Source organism: Anopheles arabiensis, chromosome 2 (genome assembly GCF_016920715.1).
Source record: "Anopheles arabiensis isolate DONGOLA chromosome 2, AaraD3, whole genome shotgun sequence".
In the NCBI taxonomy this organism is placed as follows: Eukaryota; Metazoa; Arthropoda; class Insecta; order Diptera; family Culicidae; genus Anopheles; species Anopheles arabiensis.
The window spans coordinates 78,528,223-78,543,653 of record NC_053517.1 but is presented as its reverse complement, the minus strand read 5'-3'; the positions used below and the strand labels follow the sequence as shown (position 1 = coordinate 78,543,653).

At 48.1% G+C, this 15,431-nt stretch overlaps 5 protein-coding genes across 6 annotated transcripts in view; 2 read left to right on the top strand and 3 right to left on the bottom strand.

The window, feature by feature from the left end:
- Window positions 1-2,075: 2,075 nt before the first annotated feature.
- On the bottom strand, window positions 2,076-2,900 carry LOC120895795. The gene is made up of 2 exons (XM_040299443.1): window positions 2,704-2,900; window positions 2,076-2,600 (listed from the first exon to the last, which is right to left on the bottom strand). Exons 1-2 carry the CDS (start codon window positions 2,798-2,800, stop codon window positions 2,413-2,415), a joined length of 285 nt encoding a protein of 94 aa, XP_040155377.1. The 5' UTR covers window positions 2,801-2,900; the 3' UTR covers window positions 2,076-2,412.
- Window positions 2,901-5,405: 2,505 nt separating this feature from the next.
- LOC120893572 (cap-specific mRNA (nucleoside-2'-O-)-methyltransferase 2) lies at window positions 5,406-8,123 on the bottom strand. Its single transcript, XM_040295548.1, has 2 exons — window positions 7,396-8,123; window positions 5,406-7,317 (listed from the first exon to the last, which is right to left on the bottom strand). Exons 1-2 carry the CDS (start codon window positions 8,071-8,073, stop codon window positions 5,833-5,835), a joined length of 2,163 nt encoding a protein of 720 aa, XP_040151482.1. The 5' UTR covers window positions 8,074-8,123; the 3' UTR covers window positions 5,406-5,832.
- The window catches only part of LOC120893569 (breast cancer anti-estrogen resistance protein 1), a 125,900-nt gene continuing 118,440 nt past the window's right edge, over window positions 7,972-15,431 (top strand). Inside the window, exon 1 of one of the 2 annotated variants that reach the window (XM_040295544.1) lies at window positions 7,972-8,084. The gene's annotated coding sequence lies outside the window, so the exon portion shown is untranslated. The remainder of the gene's footprint in view (window positions 8,085-15,431) is intronic. The other variant, XM_040295545.1, reaches the window with a different exon arrangement.
- On the top strand, window positions 8,105-14,577 carry LOC120894292. Its single transcript, XM_040296799.1, has 6 exons — window positions 8,105-10,536; window positions 11,741-11,906; window positions 12,305-12,878; window positions 12,951-13,211; window positions 13,289-13,502; window positions 13,576-14,577. The coding sequence occupies exons 1-6, from the start codon at window positions 9,143-9,145 to the stop codon at window positions 14,561-14,563; spliced, it is 3,597 nt and encodes a 1,198-aa protein (XP_040152733.1). The 5' UTR covers window positions 8,105-9,142; the 3' UTR covers window positions 14,564-14,577.
- Window positions 10,882-12,221, bottom strand: LOC120893575 (protein Gemin2). Its single transcript, XM_040295552.1, has 2 exons — window positions 11,769-12,221; window positions 10,882-11,682 (listed from the first exon to the last, which is right to left on the bottom strand). The coding sequence occupies exons 1-2, from the start codon at window positions 11,973-11,975 to the stop codon at window positions 11,041-11,043; spliced, it is 849 nt and encodes a 282-aa protein (XP_040151486.1). The 5' UTR covers window positions 11,976-12,221; the 3' UTR covers window positions 10,882-11,040.

The following is a 15,431-nucleotide window of genomic DNA, read 5'->3' as shown; positions in this document are numbered from 1 at the left end:
CTCCTTTGCTGTAGTGGTGCGACTCGCTAACAGGTTTCTCTGTATGATCGCATCAAACGGGTCCGGTAGAACGATCATTCTTAAATGAAGGTGTTAATTGTTTCGTGCTGCTGCTTCTTGCCCCACCCGAAGCGAGAAGTGGCAATGGGGATGCTTTGAAAAACCTTGAAGACCTTGAACCGTGGTTAATTAATTACTGTCTCCATTGGGTCAATTCGTGGTTTGATTGATACATTTTTGGGGTTGTTGATGAACATCTAACTGTACGGGTATGTCCAAATGGTCGAACATGTTGAGTTGAGTTTTTGCCATCAATATTTTATCATTGTTCTTATTGTTCTTGCTATTTTCTTGTTATTTCGTTGATCAGTGTGTTGGATTGTACTGTATAACGTAAGTTAGTTCAAGAGTTTGCCTTTTAGTTGAAATTAAAGTTGAATTTATGAATTTTCATTATACAGCCTTTTTTATGAAATTTTTAAACATGTTTTAAAATTTTGCTGTTATTACAACAAAAAACACTTGACGAAGGTAAAGGTAGGTAAAGACGGACACTGCAGGTAAGATGGACACTTCTCATAAATGCATCAAAATGGTAATTTTTGAAAAAATCAACAATGCAGCATCCTAACTTAAAGTTAAACAACACATTTGAGAACATTTTTGGCATAATATATGCAAAATTGGTTAAATCCACGAACAAAACAAATTTTCAATCGTGTGCACCCTTGTGGATCTAATTTGACTATTGCGGATCTTAAGCTCTACAACTTGTATTGTTTATATTTTTGGAAGTTTTATTGAATGAGTTGTCGTGACTATTAATGAAAACACTGGCGAAAGAACGAGAATGAAAGCAATACAAAATATTGTTTTTTGGTGGTTTAAACATTCTGACACCAAAGCGGGAAAGACGGACACCTTGTTGTAGGGAAAGATGGACACCTAATTTATTGATTTATTTTACTTCTTATATCAATTGGTGATGAATAGATTTCTTCAAATACCTTAAATAAGGGTATTCTGAAGCTATAAACCAATCAGTAACTAGAGAAAGTATTTAAATAATCGAGAAATGAAACACCGGTCAAAATAGTTGTCATGCGTTATGCTATTACTCGCTCGACGCTGATGAGGCGCTTCACGAAATCCAATATCTTGTCACGACTTGGACAACTTTAAATAAGAAAAAGATGAGGCATTGATACGATTTTGTTCAGGAATAGATGAGAAATTCTATGGGATTGCAAATATCAAATGTTGAATGGAAAATGGATTAGACCGTTAACAAGTCCCTCAAAAAATACTGGGGTCGTGGTCTTTTCGCGGATTAATTCCTTAAAGGAAGTTCTATACTGTTGTTCTGTATGCTGGAGCAACGTGAGCTGTAAGTGCGCGATATTTTAATAATGTTCTAGATGCTGCATTCTACGATATATTGGAAGCGGCGCTTACAATTTCTAAAACCACGTCGTTGTAATAGGCCAAGAATTGGTTTATAAACGTACCAGGACGTGGAAAGCGATAGAATTTGTTAAAATACTGTAAAACTCTTCACATTCCAACGTTTTCTACAGGTGTCCATCTTACCCTTCATGGTGTCCATCTTTCCCATATCAGATGTCCGTCTTACCCGAAAATTTCAAAACCGCACGAAAAAAACCATGTTTTTCATTTATTAAAAAAACGCAATAATCGATGGAAACTTAAAAGTTTCAACACATTTTCTGATAAAACATGAGTGTAAGATAATGTATGCACATTTTCATGGTCGTTGCACTTATATATCCCTAGATTTTTACCATTTCCCTTAACGTGTCCGTCTTTACCTACCTTCCCCTACCTGTGTTTGAGTTATTTATTTCTAATTCATGTTCTAATTTCTAATTAATGTTCATAAGCTTTACGGCAATACGGCTGGGCCGTTCCATCTTCTGAACAAACAAAAAACATTATAAGTTTTATTACGAGTAGATCGAGCTATTAAACGATTAAGTTTTCCAGTTCTCCTTCAAACAATATCACATTCGACTGCATTAATATAAGTAATAAGCACATCTTTTCAACTCAGTTCATTTACTTTGAAAGCCCTTTATTACATTTGCCCTGTGTAATTATGCCGCACATTGCCCAATTTGTTGACTGAAACTTCACGCGCCTTCTAGACACCACACGCCATTAATTATGCGCCACCGGATACTGTGTTACGCATTCAAGATGCCCAGGGCGGCCGCGATAGTCAGCGGCAAACGTACGAACCTGTATACCACCATTTATTAGGGAACTTTTCCACCGAATGTAGCTGATATTATCAGCATCGTCTTGCACACTATCTAATCTAAGCTTACAGATCTCAGCAATCGCGTTGCAGCACGCCGGGAAGTTGTTTTGCGCGTTGCGCGGTCGCCCGTACTACACGTAGGAACAGAAGCAGCGGCCGATGGTGCACGATCCTCGGCGGTAGCCACGTCCGCGGCACTGCGCCGAGCAGGTAGGATTCGTACAGGTAAGCGTCTGCACCATGGCGCTACGGGACTGCGCAACGAGCGGAGCGGAAGCCATCTGGAAGGGCTGGATGTGCGGTCGTTCGGCGGGCGAGTCTGTATGCGCGTGAAGGGCGTGAAGGGTAAGGAATAATTTCAGTATAAAAAATTAATAAATGAAACTTCTGACACTAAACAAATATCGCGAGATATATCTTACTGGGAGAAAGTGGATTAGCGAACGTCATCTCGGTGGATACTAGCAGCAGTACTGCGATCGTACCAAACAGTGCCACCAGTTGCGCTATCGTACGCATGTTTGTGCAAAATTTCACCAAAAAACAAGAGTTACACTTTTCTTTTCCACTAAAGCACCAGGCACCAATCGGAGAGGAAGCTCCGTAGTCAAAAATTATCTTCAACAGACTGACGTCGTTTCGGTGGAAGCTAATATCATTTATATTGTGAGTAGTTGTTTGTGATTTTTTCCACCCCACCGATAGGTTGAAACGATAGGGAGAGAGGGTGGTGGGGGGGGGGATGGGAAGAAGAAGATGTCCTGGTAGGAGGTGATGGTGGTGACTAAAGGTCGTCGGATGTCGGCGATAAGATCGAACGCGACAACCGAAGCAGACCATGTACGGGAACCATCGGCTGCCAATCATTACGGTAACGGTGCTGCTATTGCTTACTGTCTCTTGGTATCACCACTACAAGCATTGTGTCTCTTTGCTGGTATCAAAACTCTTCCTCCTGTGTTCGGAGGTGTGGAGCAGGTGTGGAGGGAAAATAGGCGGTTGGTGGTGGACAGTCGGTGGGTTGATTTGGAGCTATTTGTTATTGGAATTTATGTATTCTTTACGACAAGTTACACTTGTACATTCCATCGCCTTGTATGATTGCAGCTTGATAATTAATTCCAGCAAGCAAACAAACAATTTTAATAGATGTAGGGAATAGGCGGACTCCCATCGCGTCGTTGCAACACCAAATCTGGCTGGCTCGACGAAGAATGCAGACAAGTGACCGAACGGAAAAATTATGCATACCGAGCAATGCAACAACGGAATAGGAAGAGGAATACACACGGCTCAGACGCGAAGAGAAACGAGTTCACCGCTCCAAGAAACAGGCATGGGAAGAGCAAAACATGCGAGAACTCGAGCAAACCAGAGAGGCGTACGGACCTACGCGAAAGTTTTACCAAGCGATGGAAGGTCACCTAAACAACGTTACACCTAAGGTAACCTGCTGTCGCAACAAGGATGGAGATCTGGTTAGTAACCAGCCTGGGATCCTCTCGCGGTAGGCTCAGTACTTTGATGAATTATTCAACGACCATTTTAACGAACAGCTAGAGTCTGCACTAGCAGATAGTGTCATGCTATTGCAACATAGCATCGAGGAAACCCGAAAAGCTATCCGTAGGCTGAAAAATAACCGACAGAATCGCATCTGAACTGGTCAAGAATGGAGATGCACGACTAGAAAATGAGATTCATCAAATTGTTACTGAGGTGTGGGATAGCCAATCGATGCCTTGTGATTGGAATCTCGGCATCATCTACCTTATATACAAGAAGGGAGACAGGCTGGACTGCAATAACTACAGTGGTATTACGATTTTGAATACCGCCTATAAAATATTCTCCCTGATTCTTCAAGATCGTCTTGTCCCGCATGTCGAAGAGATAGTCGGAAATTATCAAAGAGGATTCCGAAACGGAAAATCAACCATTGACCAGATCCTACCATACGGCAGATATTGGAAAAGATGGTTGAATACAGACACGACACATACCATCTCTTCGTTGACTTCAAAGCCGCATAGCATGATAACATATCCAGGGTAAAATTGTACGACGGAATTCCGGCCGAGGCTAATTAGAATGACTATGACTAACGTCACTTGCCAGGTGAGGATGGGTGGAAAACTCTCAGGACCTTTTGCTACCACCAAAGGTCTGCACCAGGGGGACGGGCTTGCCTGTCTCCTATTTAACCTGGCACTAGAGAGGGCCATCCGCGACTCGAGGGTGGAGACTACGGGAACCATCTTCTATAAGCCAACCCAGATCCTGCTATACGCTGTATATCATCAGACATCATTGGTTTACGGCTCTCATACGTAGCAGAAGCCTATCAAGGGATCGAGCAGGTGGTAGCGAACCTCAGATTGCAGATAAACGAGGCAAAGAACAAACTGATGGTGGTAACATCAGTGAGCCTACCAATAAATAATCAGAATCTACGTAGGCGTGACGTGCAGATAGGTGAACGCACTTTTGAAGTCGTCTCACAATTCACCTATCTTGGGTCAAAGGTCAGCAACGACAATAGCATGGAAGATGAGTTGCGCGCAATGATGGTGGCTGCCAACGGGTCATTCTAAAGTCTGAAAAATCAGTTCACCTCAAAGAACCTGTCGCGACGGACGAAACTGGGACTATATAGTACCTATATTGTACCGGTACTCACATACGCCTCTGAGACATGGACACTGTCCAAATCTGACGAAACCCTCTTAGCCGCGTTCGAAACGAAGATGCTCAGAAGGATACTTGGCCCCGTATGTGTGGAAGGACAATGGAGGAGCCGTTATAATGACGAGATATATGAGATGTACGGAGACCTGATTGTCGTGCAGCGTATCAAACTCGCCAGGCTCCAGTGGGCCGGTACGCATGGAAACGGATGACCCAGCCCGTAAAGTCTTTTTAGGCCGTTCACAAGGACAAAGGAGGCGTGGTAGGCTCAAACTGAGGTGGCAAGATGGCGTGGAGGCGTCCGCCATTAAGGCCGAGATAACGGACTGGCAGAAGAAGGCGCGAGACCGAGCGGTTTCGGACACTCCTGAGGCAGGCCAAGACCGCAAAGCGGTTGTAGTGCCGGATAAGTAAGTAAGTAATAGACGTTTGTGAGTAGTAGACGGGTTTGTGGGTAAAAGTTTATTTTAAGTAATTATGAATTGGATGAAAAATTGCAGTACGCGAGACAACCTACACTATTGGTAATCATAAAATAACGTCAGTACATGAAACATAGATAACAATATCTTATCCATGATCGAGAAGCAATCACAGTTTGCGATACACCTTTTTAATATTTTTTGGACCAATTGTGTGCCATTTTGACTAAACATTTGTTGCATAATAACTTTAAACTGTTAAAAAATAATTATACTTATAATTTGATTTCCTTAAATGCAACCGAGTTTCTGACTTCCTTGCGTGGCTCATTAATATGACTCCGGATGTATGGATAATTAATTCAATTGTTTGCTTTCACCTTGAAGAAAAATAAATAGTTTTGTTTAAAAGTTTTCTAAAAAAAATTGCTACCTATTGGCCTAGTCTACGTTAAGATGACGCTGAAGCTCCTCCAACAATCGTGCACAGTAAAACAGACAGAGTGCATTGTTGTAGTTAAGCAGGGCGTACTGGAAACTGCCACACAGTAGCGCCTTGATTGGAACGATCGCCAGTACAGATTTCGCCGGCCCGGGCAAACTGGAAGCTCTCGTGTAGGCTTTCAGCACCGCATCGTGCATGCCGACCAGACTGGTGAGGGCACTTTTTCGCAGCCTTCGAAAGACGAGCCGGGTAGGGGACGATTGTTCCACTTCCTCAAACACGCACTGCTTTAAGAGATACAGCAAACCCACGCTAACCTGCGTTAGGGGGAGCCAGTTTTGCACCACAAGCTCGATGGGATCGTACGCTGCCACTGGCAGGTTGTCGACGTAGTTTTGCCCTATGAGCTCGAGCACGGTGTGCACGATCGTGCGAAAGAGTTGCTTTTCGTGCTGGGCAATGGTGTCTGCAATCGAAGGGTACGATGCGATACTAATCGTGACAGTATTACCGGTCACCGTGATGGGTTCGCTCTGGGGGAAAGGAATTTCCTGCTCCTTTACTACCCTTCGCACCAGATCGACCGTATCGTTCAGCAGCCGGATACAGGTGATGAGGGCAAATTTGGAACTTTTCACCCGTTCGATCGGTTTCCCGATGGCGAAGAACAGCCGGTGCTGCACGGGGGCGAACCCATTGTCTGGGTCCCCTTCCTGGAGTGGATCGTTTAGGGTGGCTTGCGGATGAAACAGCTGCCGCGTAAGGGTGAGATGATCTAACCGGTCGCAAAGTGAACGTAGCGTTTCGGTCACGCTTGCATCAGCGGCAGCAGCAAGTTGCGTACGTTCGTTGAACGTACCGCGCGATTCTTTCTGGTTGATGTTGAGCCCTTCGGACACCTTGGCCCGGTGCACGATCCGGTGGTTGTTGCGTATTGGGGTGATGTGATACTGGGTGAAAAATATCTCCAAAATGGTTTGCTTAAATAGGGCGAGTCGTTGGTCCTCGAGCGGATCGCTCGTACGATAGAACCGGATATTGCTTTCGATAACGTCCGTCTGCCATTGGACGAACTGGGTGGTGCAGGTACGCAGCTGCTCTAGGAACGTGTCCGGTATGGTGGTTCGGTTGAAAATTGCCTTCGTATCGTCCTGCAGGTTGGTGTAGATTTGGTCGAGATACTGCTCGATACCGTTCGGCTGGCGGTAGTGCTTCGCCACGATGTACACCTCCGAGTTGCCCGGCTTCGAGGTGCAGGGTTTAAACACGTGCAGCTCGTCGAAGCAGTGATTTAGCAGGAACAGCAAGCTCACGCTCGAATGCTCGAACAGGGTAAACATTTTCAGCACAAAGTGTTGCCCGGGGCTAAGCACACTGAGAGCAAGGACGGTTTCGGCCAGGTGCAGTTTGGCGACCCGCTCTTCCTGCTCTTCCGGTACGTTTAAGCAATCGATCGATCCGTCCGCTGTGACGAGATGTACCTGTAGCGTGACAGAAAAAAAAACAACAACATAGTGAAAGTTTATTTATAGGCAAGACAGCGGTGGGACGAATCGTACCGTTGGGAAGCGTTGACTTCGTTTGATGATGGCGTCGCGATTTTCCCGCACCATAATGTCGCCCGTACCGTCCGCTCCGAAACACCACGAGCCGAGCGTGTGCAGGATGAACCGATCGTCCGGTATCATGTTGCCCGGACAGTTGCCCTCGTAGTGCGGGTTGAGCGTACAGGCGAACCAGGCCCATTTGGTGCGCGGTGCACAGTGCAGCCGGATGTAGTGATTCAGCCCGGTAACGAAGGCCCCGGGCGCTTCGCACAGGTGCACACTGTACAGCTCCTGCTGCTGTCCGTCGATCAGCTCGTAGGCGGACACACACTCGTACAGCTTGGCAAACGCTTGCGTTACAAACTCGGCCCTGATGCGGTACCGCAGTTCGTTCAGTATCGGCAGTAGTGACGATCGCTTTCGGGTGTGCTGGTGCCAGTCGCTAATTTCAAAATCGTTCAGCCGATTTTTAACCTCGTTCAGACGACGTTTCTGTTCCTCTAGGGCAGGCACCGTGTACGGCGGTCCACTGTACAGTGTGTCTAGCGGGGGAAGTGGAGTGTTAGCTGGCAGTGGCTGAAACTGGAACTTTTTCTCAAACTGTGCCGCTGCCTCGTGGTATATTTTTTCTCGCAAAACGGCATCTTCTTCGAGTACGATATCTTCGGCCGGTGGAATTTCCATCGCCATGAACAGTAGCGGTACGTATTTGCGGGTTTGTTATTGTTTCGAAAGCAACGTAGAACTGTCACTGTTGCGGAATGAAAACAAACGAACAGTAGGCTACAAAAAAGGCGCATCACGTATGGATAAAATGTGTAAAATTTCGTAAAAAGAACGATTTTGCATGCATATTTCCATAACTATGGCATATGAATAACTCACAAAATAATTAAATACTACGAGATTGATGTTTTGGATGCAAAAATATAACTTTTTGATTTTATTTCGAAGTACGAATGGCTACGCAGAACCGCTAACTCGGTGGTATAAACTCGCTTCAGTCAAAAATTAAATGCGTATGTGTGCGTAAAGCCGGAGGTGTCGAAGCAAACGAACTTTTGGGGGTTGCGTGCATAATTACGCACAAATGTTGTTTCGTTCTCGGTTTTGATGTTGCTTGATGCGTACAATATGATTTAGTTTATTGTTATAAAATATTGCGCACGAAGTGTCTTGCGTTTGTACACGTGTTAATGCCAATGTATGCGAATCGATTCCCGCGTTCGACACTGCTGGTACCGTGTGTTTGTTAGTAGTTGTTGAGAGCGCGTATATTTTGAGAAGGGTGTCGTAATGAACCGTCATCGTGCGTAGGGCCCCGAAAAGAAGCAAGCGCAAGTTGTGTGGAGCAGCTCCAGCGCGTATAAGTTTCGTGACTATTTTCTACACACACGCACACACCGCACCCCGGACTACGGTACGCCCACCCCGGAAAGGAATCGTCGGCCAGCGGACGGACGCGCACCGATACAGGACGCCCTGGTGGACGGCGCGATTGTCCCCGGGTAGTAGCAGTATCCGCTCGCTCGAGCAGGGGCTAATGAGTGAAAATTGATTGGCAGCCAGCAGCAGTGTGGGCCCTCCTTCCCCGAGTGTGTGTGTTTACGTGCGTGTGTGTGTGTGTGCGTCTGTATGTCTGGCTGCTGGTAACGGGTTACCTTGATCCCGGAGTGTGCGGCGCAGTGGCGGTGTTGTGAAGTGGAATTATTTTCTTTACGGATTATACTCTGTACGATTGAATACACAACCAACCACGATGGAAGCTCCCCCGAGTGTGGATGACTCTATCGAGCGGGGGAAGTCGACGGAATGCGACGGGGAGAAGGTGGAAGAAACACAAACAAAAGCAGCCTCCTCAGCGACCAGCCAAATGCCAACCGAATCCGACGCGGGGGAAAAGAGTGACACACCGCAGCAGAGCGGGTCGGAGGAATCGAAGGACAGCGCCAACGGCAAAGCGACCGCAGATCACGCGACATCCTCTTCCTCATCATCATCATCATCATCGTCATCTTCCAAAGGTGTTCCGCCAACGAGCAGAACGTTCGACAAAGTACCGATCTTTGTGGTGGAGGACCATCACGAAGTGCTCACGTTCCTTTACCGCTGCCTCGGCTCGAAGCATTTACCCCTGCAGGGCAACCGGATCGTTCACTTTGACTCGCACCCGGACATGTGCATCCCGAAGCACATGCCCGCCAACTACGTGTTCAACAAGGACGACCTGCTGGACAGCATCAGCATCGAGAACTGGCTGATGCCGACCGTGTTCGCCGGGCACGTGGAGCGCATCGTGTGGATTAAGCCGCCGTGGTCGGAGCAGATCCCGAAGGGCAAGTACGCGTTCCATGTGGGCGAGTTCGAGGGCTCGATCCGGACGGACTCGACGCTGGAGTACTTCGTGTCGGAGGGTTGCTACCAGCCGGAGGACAAGCTGGAGAACCGCAAGCGCCTCCAGCTGGAGGTGTGCTCGGTCGAGGAGTACCCGGTGGCGGAGGACACGGACCTGGCGCAGGGCTACATCCTCGATATCGATCTGGACTACTTCAGCACACACAATCCCTTCCTGAAGATCTACGACCGGGTGCAGCTGTACGAGAAGCTGAAGGACATCTTCGTTTCGCCCGAGCTGGCCGACGACGCGGAGAACGATCTCGCCAAGCTGCAGCGTGTGGCGCGCGACCGGGAGGAGAAGCTGGAGTTTCTCGAGTCGATCTTCCTGTACCTGGAGGAGGTGGGCAACCTGAAGCACTTCCTGGTGGACTACCAGCAGGAGATCAGCGAGGAGTACGCGGGGCTGCTCGAGAAGGTGACGGTCCTGGTGCGGACGCTGAAGCGCGAGTACAAGGAGGAGGAAATCGACTGGTCGATGATATACGATGCCGGGTGCACGTGCGACGTGACCGATCTGCCGCACCACGAGTCGAGCCGGGAGGAGATCGAAACGATGGTCGGCCAGCTGGAGCGCTTCCTGGAGAAGGTGCCGTGCCCGCCGGTCGTCATCACGGTGTCGCGATCGAGCGAAGACGACTACACACCGGCCGGGCAGGTGGAGATGATACAGGAGATGGTGCTGGCAGCGCTTACAAAGTGCCTGCGGGCGGAGCTCGACACCCCGATACTGTACTATAAGGATCAGGAACTTAATTTGTAAGGACAATAATAAAAGAAAACGACAACAAAAAAAAAACACCACCACCATACACACCAATGCCCCCTTCTCCCTATTTAAGTTAACAAACGAAACTTTTGTTGTGTTTTTTTCATTTCATGGGAGGATAATGATGACGTATTTTGAGGATGTAGAGAAAGGGTAACTCGTGCAAGACCGGACTTAGTCAGATTAGAGTAAAAGAAGCCCATAGAGTCGCCTTGTTGTCTATAAGGATAATAGGAAAGCATTTTCTTTGGAGCATGAATACCATCGGAGCAATATCTACGTCTACGACCCTTTTACAACCATGTGATACATCGTCTGGGAGGAGAAATAACCGATTTTTCGTTAATTATTGGATACAGATCCCTTCATTTAAGGCTCGCTAAATATTCGATAATGTATAGGAATAAAAGTAATAAAAAAACAATCACGAAGCATCTTCCGGACACTCGGACAGAAGGGACATTTCAGAGTGCTTCCCCCAATTCCCGACCCGCTCAGGCAATGTTATCGCTCAGATCGGATTGATTAAAGTGCTTCGAAATGATGCTGATCAGTAGATTGAGCGGCAGTACCTTCGCCTCGTCCTCCTGCTTCAGCTCGTTGCGCAGCGTGATGCACGATTTGGCAATGTCCCGCAGCACGCTGTGAATGTACGGCTCGAGCGGTTTGATCAGACAGGCGAGTATGGCGTAAATCCACTGCGGTATCCAATCCCGGCGGTAGCCATCGCCGCGCTGCAACAGCTCCTTACCCGACGTGGACGGTGTCACCGCTGCAACCGTGTCGCACAGCTCCGGATCGGACGGTTCGTCGAGCTGCTGCGAGCTGCTGGAGGACGACGCCTGGTCCGAATCCTGCAGCCACTCGTGCAGATACTCGAGCAAAATCTCCAAATTCCGCTGCGGTATGCTGAGCAGAATACTCACGTACGGCAGGTTGTTGGCACAGTATTCGTGCAGGTGTTTCCGATCGTCAAAGTTGAGATAGACGTGCGTTCGCTGCAGGTTTTCCTCGTACTGGGCGCTGCTGCGGTACGCGGTGATGGTGTCGCGCAGTTCGGAAAACTTTTGATTCTGCATCGTTTCCCACTCGCGGGTCGGTATCAGGGCACGGTGGGCCACGTTTTTAACGTCGTCCTAAAATTTTAAACACAGAAAAAAGAACTACGTTATGCGTCGTTGCGCAATGGTTTAGCATTTACGTCCGCGACAACGGCACCTACCGTTGGAACGGCGGCCAGCCCGGAGAGTGCTTTCTGCTGGCGGCGGGGCTGCGGTTTCTCGGCCACCACCACCACCGGACATTTGCCCCGCTCGTACATCACCTTCTGCAGGTACTGTTCGCCGGTTTCCGGCGTCAGGTTTGGGTCAAAGTTGGCATCCGGCGGTTCAACTGCCAGCGCTGGTTTCTGTATCGTGTCCACCTCCATACTGTGGTGCGATTGATATGCTGCCTTACTAACCTCTGTGCACTAGAACGCGTCCCGTTGCTGCATAACGCGTGCACTTTGCGCAAAGTTTCAATGCAATTGCATAGCTCGGCTATTCCGGGAAGGAAAACGGACGGGGCACAGATTGCGGTGCGATGGCGAAAGGAAACAGAAGTTGGTTGGAATTGTTGGGATAAAAGATGCTAAGTTTGTTTTTGGTTTGCTTTTGTACACCGACGGGAGCTGAGTGACAGCTGCGCGCTGTTTACCGCGTAGGGTTAGAAAGTTCGATCAAGAGCGCACGGGCTACGTGTACCTTCGCGTAGTAGGTTCAGTTCAGTGCTAGGATCACAGCAGTTGGTGTTTATCGTGTGTTTGCGGAACCAGCAGGCAATGTGGTCCATTTCCGTTTTGAGGTAACGAAAATGTCTTGGCGGACAGTTGAAATCATTACCCTTGCCGCCATACAAACGGTGATTGTGAACGTGCTGCTTCTGGGTCCGCTCGCATTCCGTCCGGCATTGCACTGGCTATTGCTAGCAGCATCCTTCGCAGTCGGGCTAGTGTTGCTCAAACGGAGTAAAGGCGCCCGTTGCGTCACGATGCTACTGGTTCCACAGTTTCTAAGCAAACGAGGTCGAGCAGCGTTGATAGGATACATATTTCTGCTTACCCTCACCGGACCGACGGCAAACACAATGGTGAACGTGGAGGTGCTGGGGGAAACGTTGAGCTGCACCCAGGAACAGCTAAAAGCGGCCATACGGGACACGATCAGCGCGCTAAAGGTTCCCTTTTTGGCGATGAAAAAGATCATCGACGAGCTGCTGAATACGGTCGAGCGATCGTTCATGAAGGTACAGCGCATCATGATGGAAATACTGAAGCTGGTGAAAAGGATTTGTGAGTATGTTTTTTCCACCCAGATGGTTTGTTCCAAAAAGGTCACTTCTTGTCTTCTCTGATGCACTTCAGTGCACTCGATCAAAAAAGCATACGATTGGCTGCGGGATATCGTTTCCGTGTGTAACGATAAGCTGGGAACACCTTCCGAACGGTGCCTTCACGCGCTGGACCAGGCAATCGAGGGATGCAAGGAGGAGATGGGAGCCATGGACTTTCTGTGCGAAGTGACACAGGTTGCCAAGACGGTCTGCTACGGTGCGAAGATGGTGGACTATTTCTGTGAGCTGATCGATTTCATAAGTGACGCTGTTGTAGAGGAAATTGAACAAGGTAAGTGCAGGCAGCGGAGAAATTGCGTTGGTGGTGGAATGCTCTATTGATTATCCTATGCTGCTGCCATTGGAAAGGCATTAAAAGGCTGATGAATAATTTGGAAGAGTTGTTCCGAGTGAAGGTGGAATATGACCATACCTTTGATTTTAAAACCAACGTGTCCAAAACGCTGGCGGAAGTCAGTGCCGATATAAGGCAGGAAATAGCGAACCGAACCTTACCGCTCAGAAGGACATTCAACGTGCTGGGAATGGTCACTAGTGGCTTTTTTATATGCATTGTTTTAAGGTGAGATTGTGTACCTCTCTTCTAGAGTGGGAAAATAGATATGTTCTAACCATTCCTTCCCATCCCGGTACAGAGCAATTCGTTACTGGAAGCGATACTTGAAGAGGGATCACTTTGATAACCATTTCCTTACCGAAGACTTTTATCTAATTGAAAAACGAAGAATGGAACTGAAGGTGGAAACAGTTTTCCCGCTGACACGAAAGGAAGCTTCTCGCTATGTTCCGCTTACTTCGTTCCATTTGACATGGAAGGAACGCTTTCGGATAGCAAAATCATTAACATTTTTGCTGATCTCTTCCGTACAAGTGTGTGGTCAGCTAGCTGCCGATTACTCACTCTACTGGCTGCTGACGCTTATAAAGCATTTTTTGACCGAAGGATCCACAAATACTACGAAGGGATCCTCCAGCTCCGGTACGATAACACCTCTGTCAGTAGGAGTAAGCGGAGAGGGTATACTAGCCGACACGCTGCGCGATATTGTGCGTTCCTTTGAACCGATCGTTAACGGAACGGCCATCGATCCTGCTGAATGTATCCCGGACGCGTCCACGCCTCGTTTTGCCCGCTACGGACAGATTGTAGCATTGTTGGCGCTCTGCTGGTGCTTTGCATTTCTCGAACCGTATGGACTGCGCGTAAGACAGCTTGTGATGCGACGATACTATCCCGCGAGGGCACGTGCTCGGGCAATCTGGCTTTATGGTGATATTTTGCTAAAGCGAGCAAGTTTGCTTAAGATGCTGCGGCTGCAAATTGCGGGAACGAGCAGGGTACGGAAGCAACAAGAAGCGGTAAGCTGGATCGATGTGGTACGGGCGAAGACGAACCGATACTGGATCTGTCGGACGGTACTTGGACGGGGCGAAACCGTGCGATGTATTCTGTGTGGCGATGCATTGAATGAGTGCGACGATCCACACGTTCGATGTTCGCGCCCCGACTGTCCCGGGCTGTACTGTCAGGATTGTCTGCTGGAAACGGGAAATAATTGTTCACTGTGTATGGACCTGCTCGTGTCGGAGCGGAGCGGTTTGGATGAAATATATTTGGAATAGTTTACGCTACTGAATCTCGTCGGAACTTGAAATATCGTGCCTGTAACGCAGTGTATTAGTGATGTGGTCTCTGGAGCGCCCCCACGACATCGATCAGACTCCAGTTATTGTAAATCCGATTCCAACTCCGGCAAAATCGAAACCACTAGTTCCGCCCGGGGAGAGATCCTTTGGACACAATCGTCAACTTGTACGACTCAATATCATGCCTGCCATGTTATTGAGACCCCTTAGCAAGGACTGACTGATTATCCGGATGCGTGGTAGTAATAAGTCTCGAAAGCATGTATAGCGCGGTATGATTGCGTAGGTCGTTACGCCAAAAAAGAAGAAAAACAAGTTGAAGAACTGGAGTCTGTTAGTGTCCGGCTAGCATTTCAGGATTTCATTTTGACTCCGAATGACTCTAAACGGTAATGGCTGGCTCCGGACGGTGGTCCAGATGGCTCTATATAATGGTTATTCGGAGTTTAAAGATAATTTTACCATTATCCGGAGCCTTCTGGAGCCAACCGGAGTCGTTCAGAACTATTTAGTGTCGTCCGGAGTCGTTCGGAGTCGTCCAGAGTCACCCGGAGTCGTCCAGAGTCTGGTCGGAGTTGGCTGGTGTCGTCCGGTGTCGTCTGGAGTCGTCTGGAGTCGTCCGGAGTCGGAGTCATCCGGTGTCAGAGTCGACCGTAATAAGTCCAGATTCGTCTATTAGGGTTTGCAGTCATTACCTACCTTCCGGTGTCGATGTCGAGATTTTCGGACTCAGATCGAAGCCGATTCCAGATGTTTTCCCATCTTTACCCATCACTACAGTGAACCACTAGGAAAATGGATGTTCTACGAAAAATACCGCCAACGCTGGAACTACGAAATGAAC

Bases quoted from the DNA above. Each gene is read 5' to 3' on its own strand.
- LOC120895795 (XM_040299443.1), bottom strand. From the start codon at position 2,800: ATGCGTACGATAGCGCAACTGGTGGCACTGTTTGGTACGATCGCAGTA. The intron at 2,601-2,703 runs GTAAGATATATC...ACGCGCATACAG, and splicing joins CGCTAATCCACTTTCTCCCA to ACTCGCCCGCCGAACGACCG.
- LOC120894292 (XM_040296799.1), top strand. From the start codon at position 9,143: ATGGAAGCTCCCCCGAGTGTGGATGACTCTATCGAGCGGGGGAAGTCG. The intron at 10,537-11,740 runs GTAAGGACAATA...GCAATGGTTTAG, and splicing joins AAGGATCAGGAACTTAATTT to CATTTACGTCCGCGACAACG. The intron at 13,503-13,575 runs GTGAGATTGTGT...ATCCCGGTACAG, and splicing joins TTTATATGCATTGTTTTAAG to AGCAATTCGTTACTGGAAGC.
- LOC120893575 (XM_040295552.1), bottom strand. From the start codon at position 11,975: ATGGAGGTGGACACGATACAGAAACCAGCGCTGGCAGTTGAACCGCCG. The intron at 11,683-11,768 runs GTAGGTGCCGTT...TTAAAATTTTAG, and splicing joins GGCTGGCCGCCGTTCCAACG to GACGACGTTAAAAACGTGGC.
- LOC120893572 (XM_040295548.1), bottom strand. From the start codon at position 8,073: ATGGCGATGGAAATTCCACCGGCCGAAGATATCGTACTCGAAGAAGAT. The intron at 7,318-7,395 runs GTACGATTCGTC...GTCACGCTACAG, and splicing joins GAAGTCAACGCTTCCCAACG to GTACATCTCGTCACAGCGGA.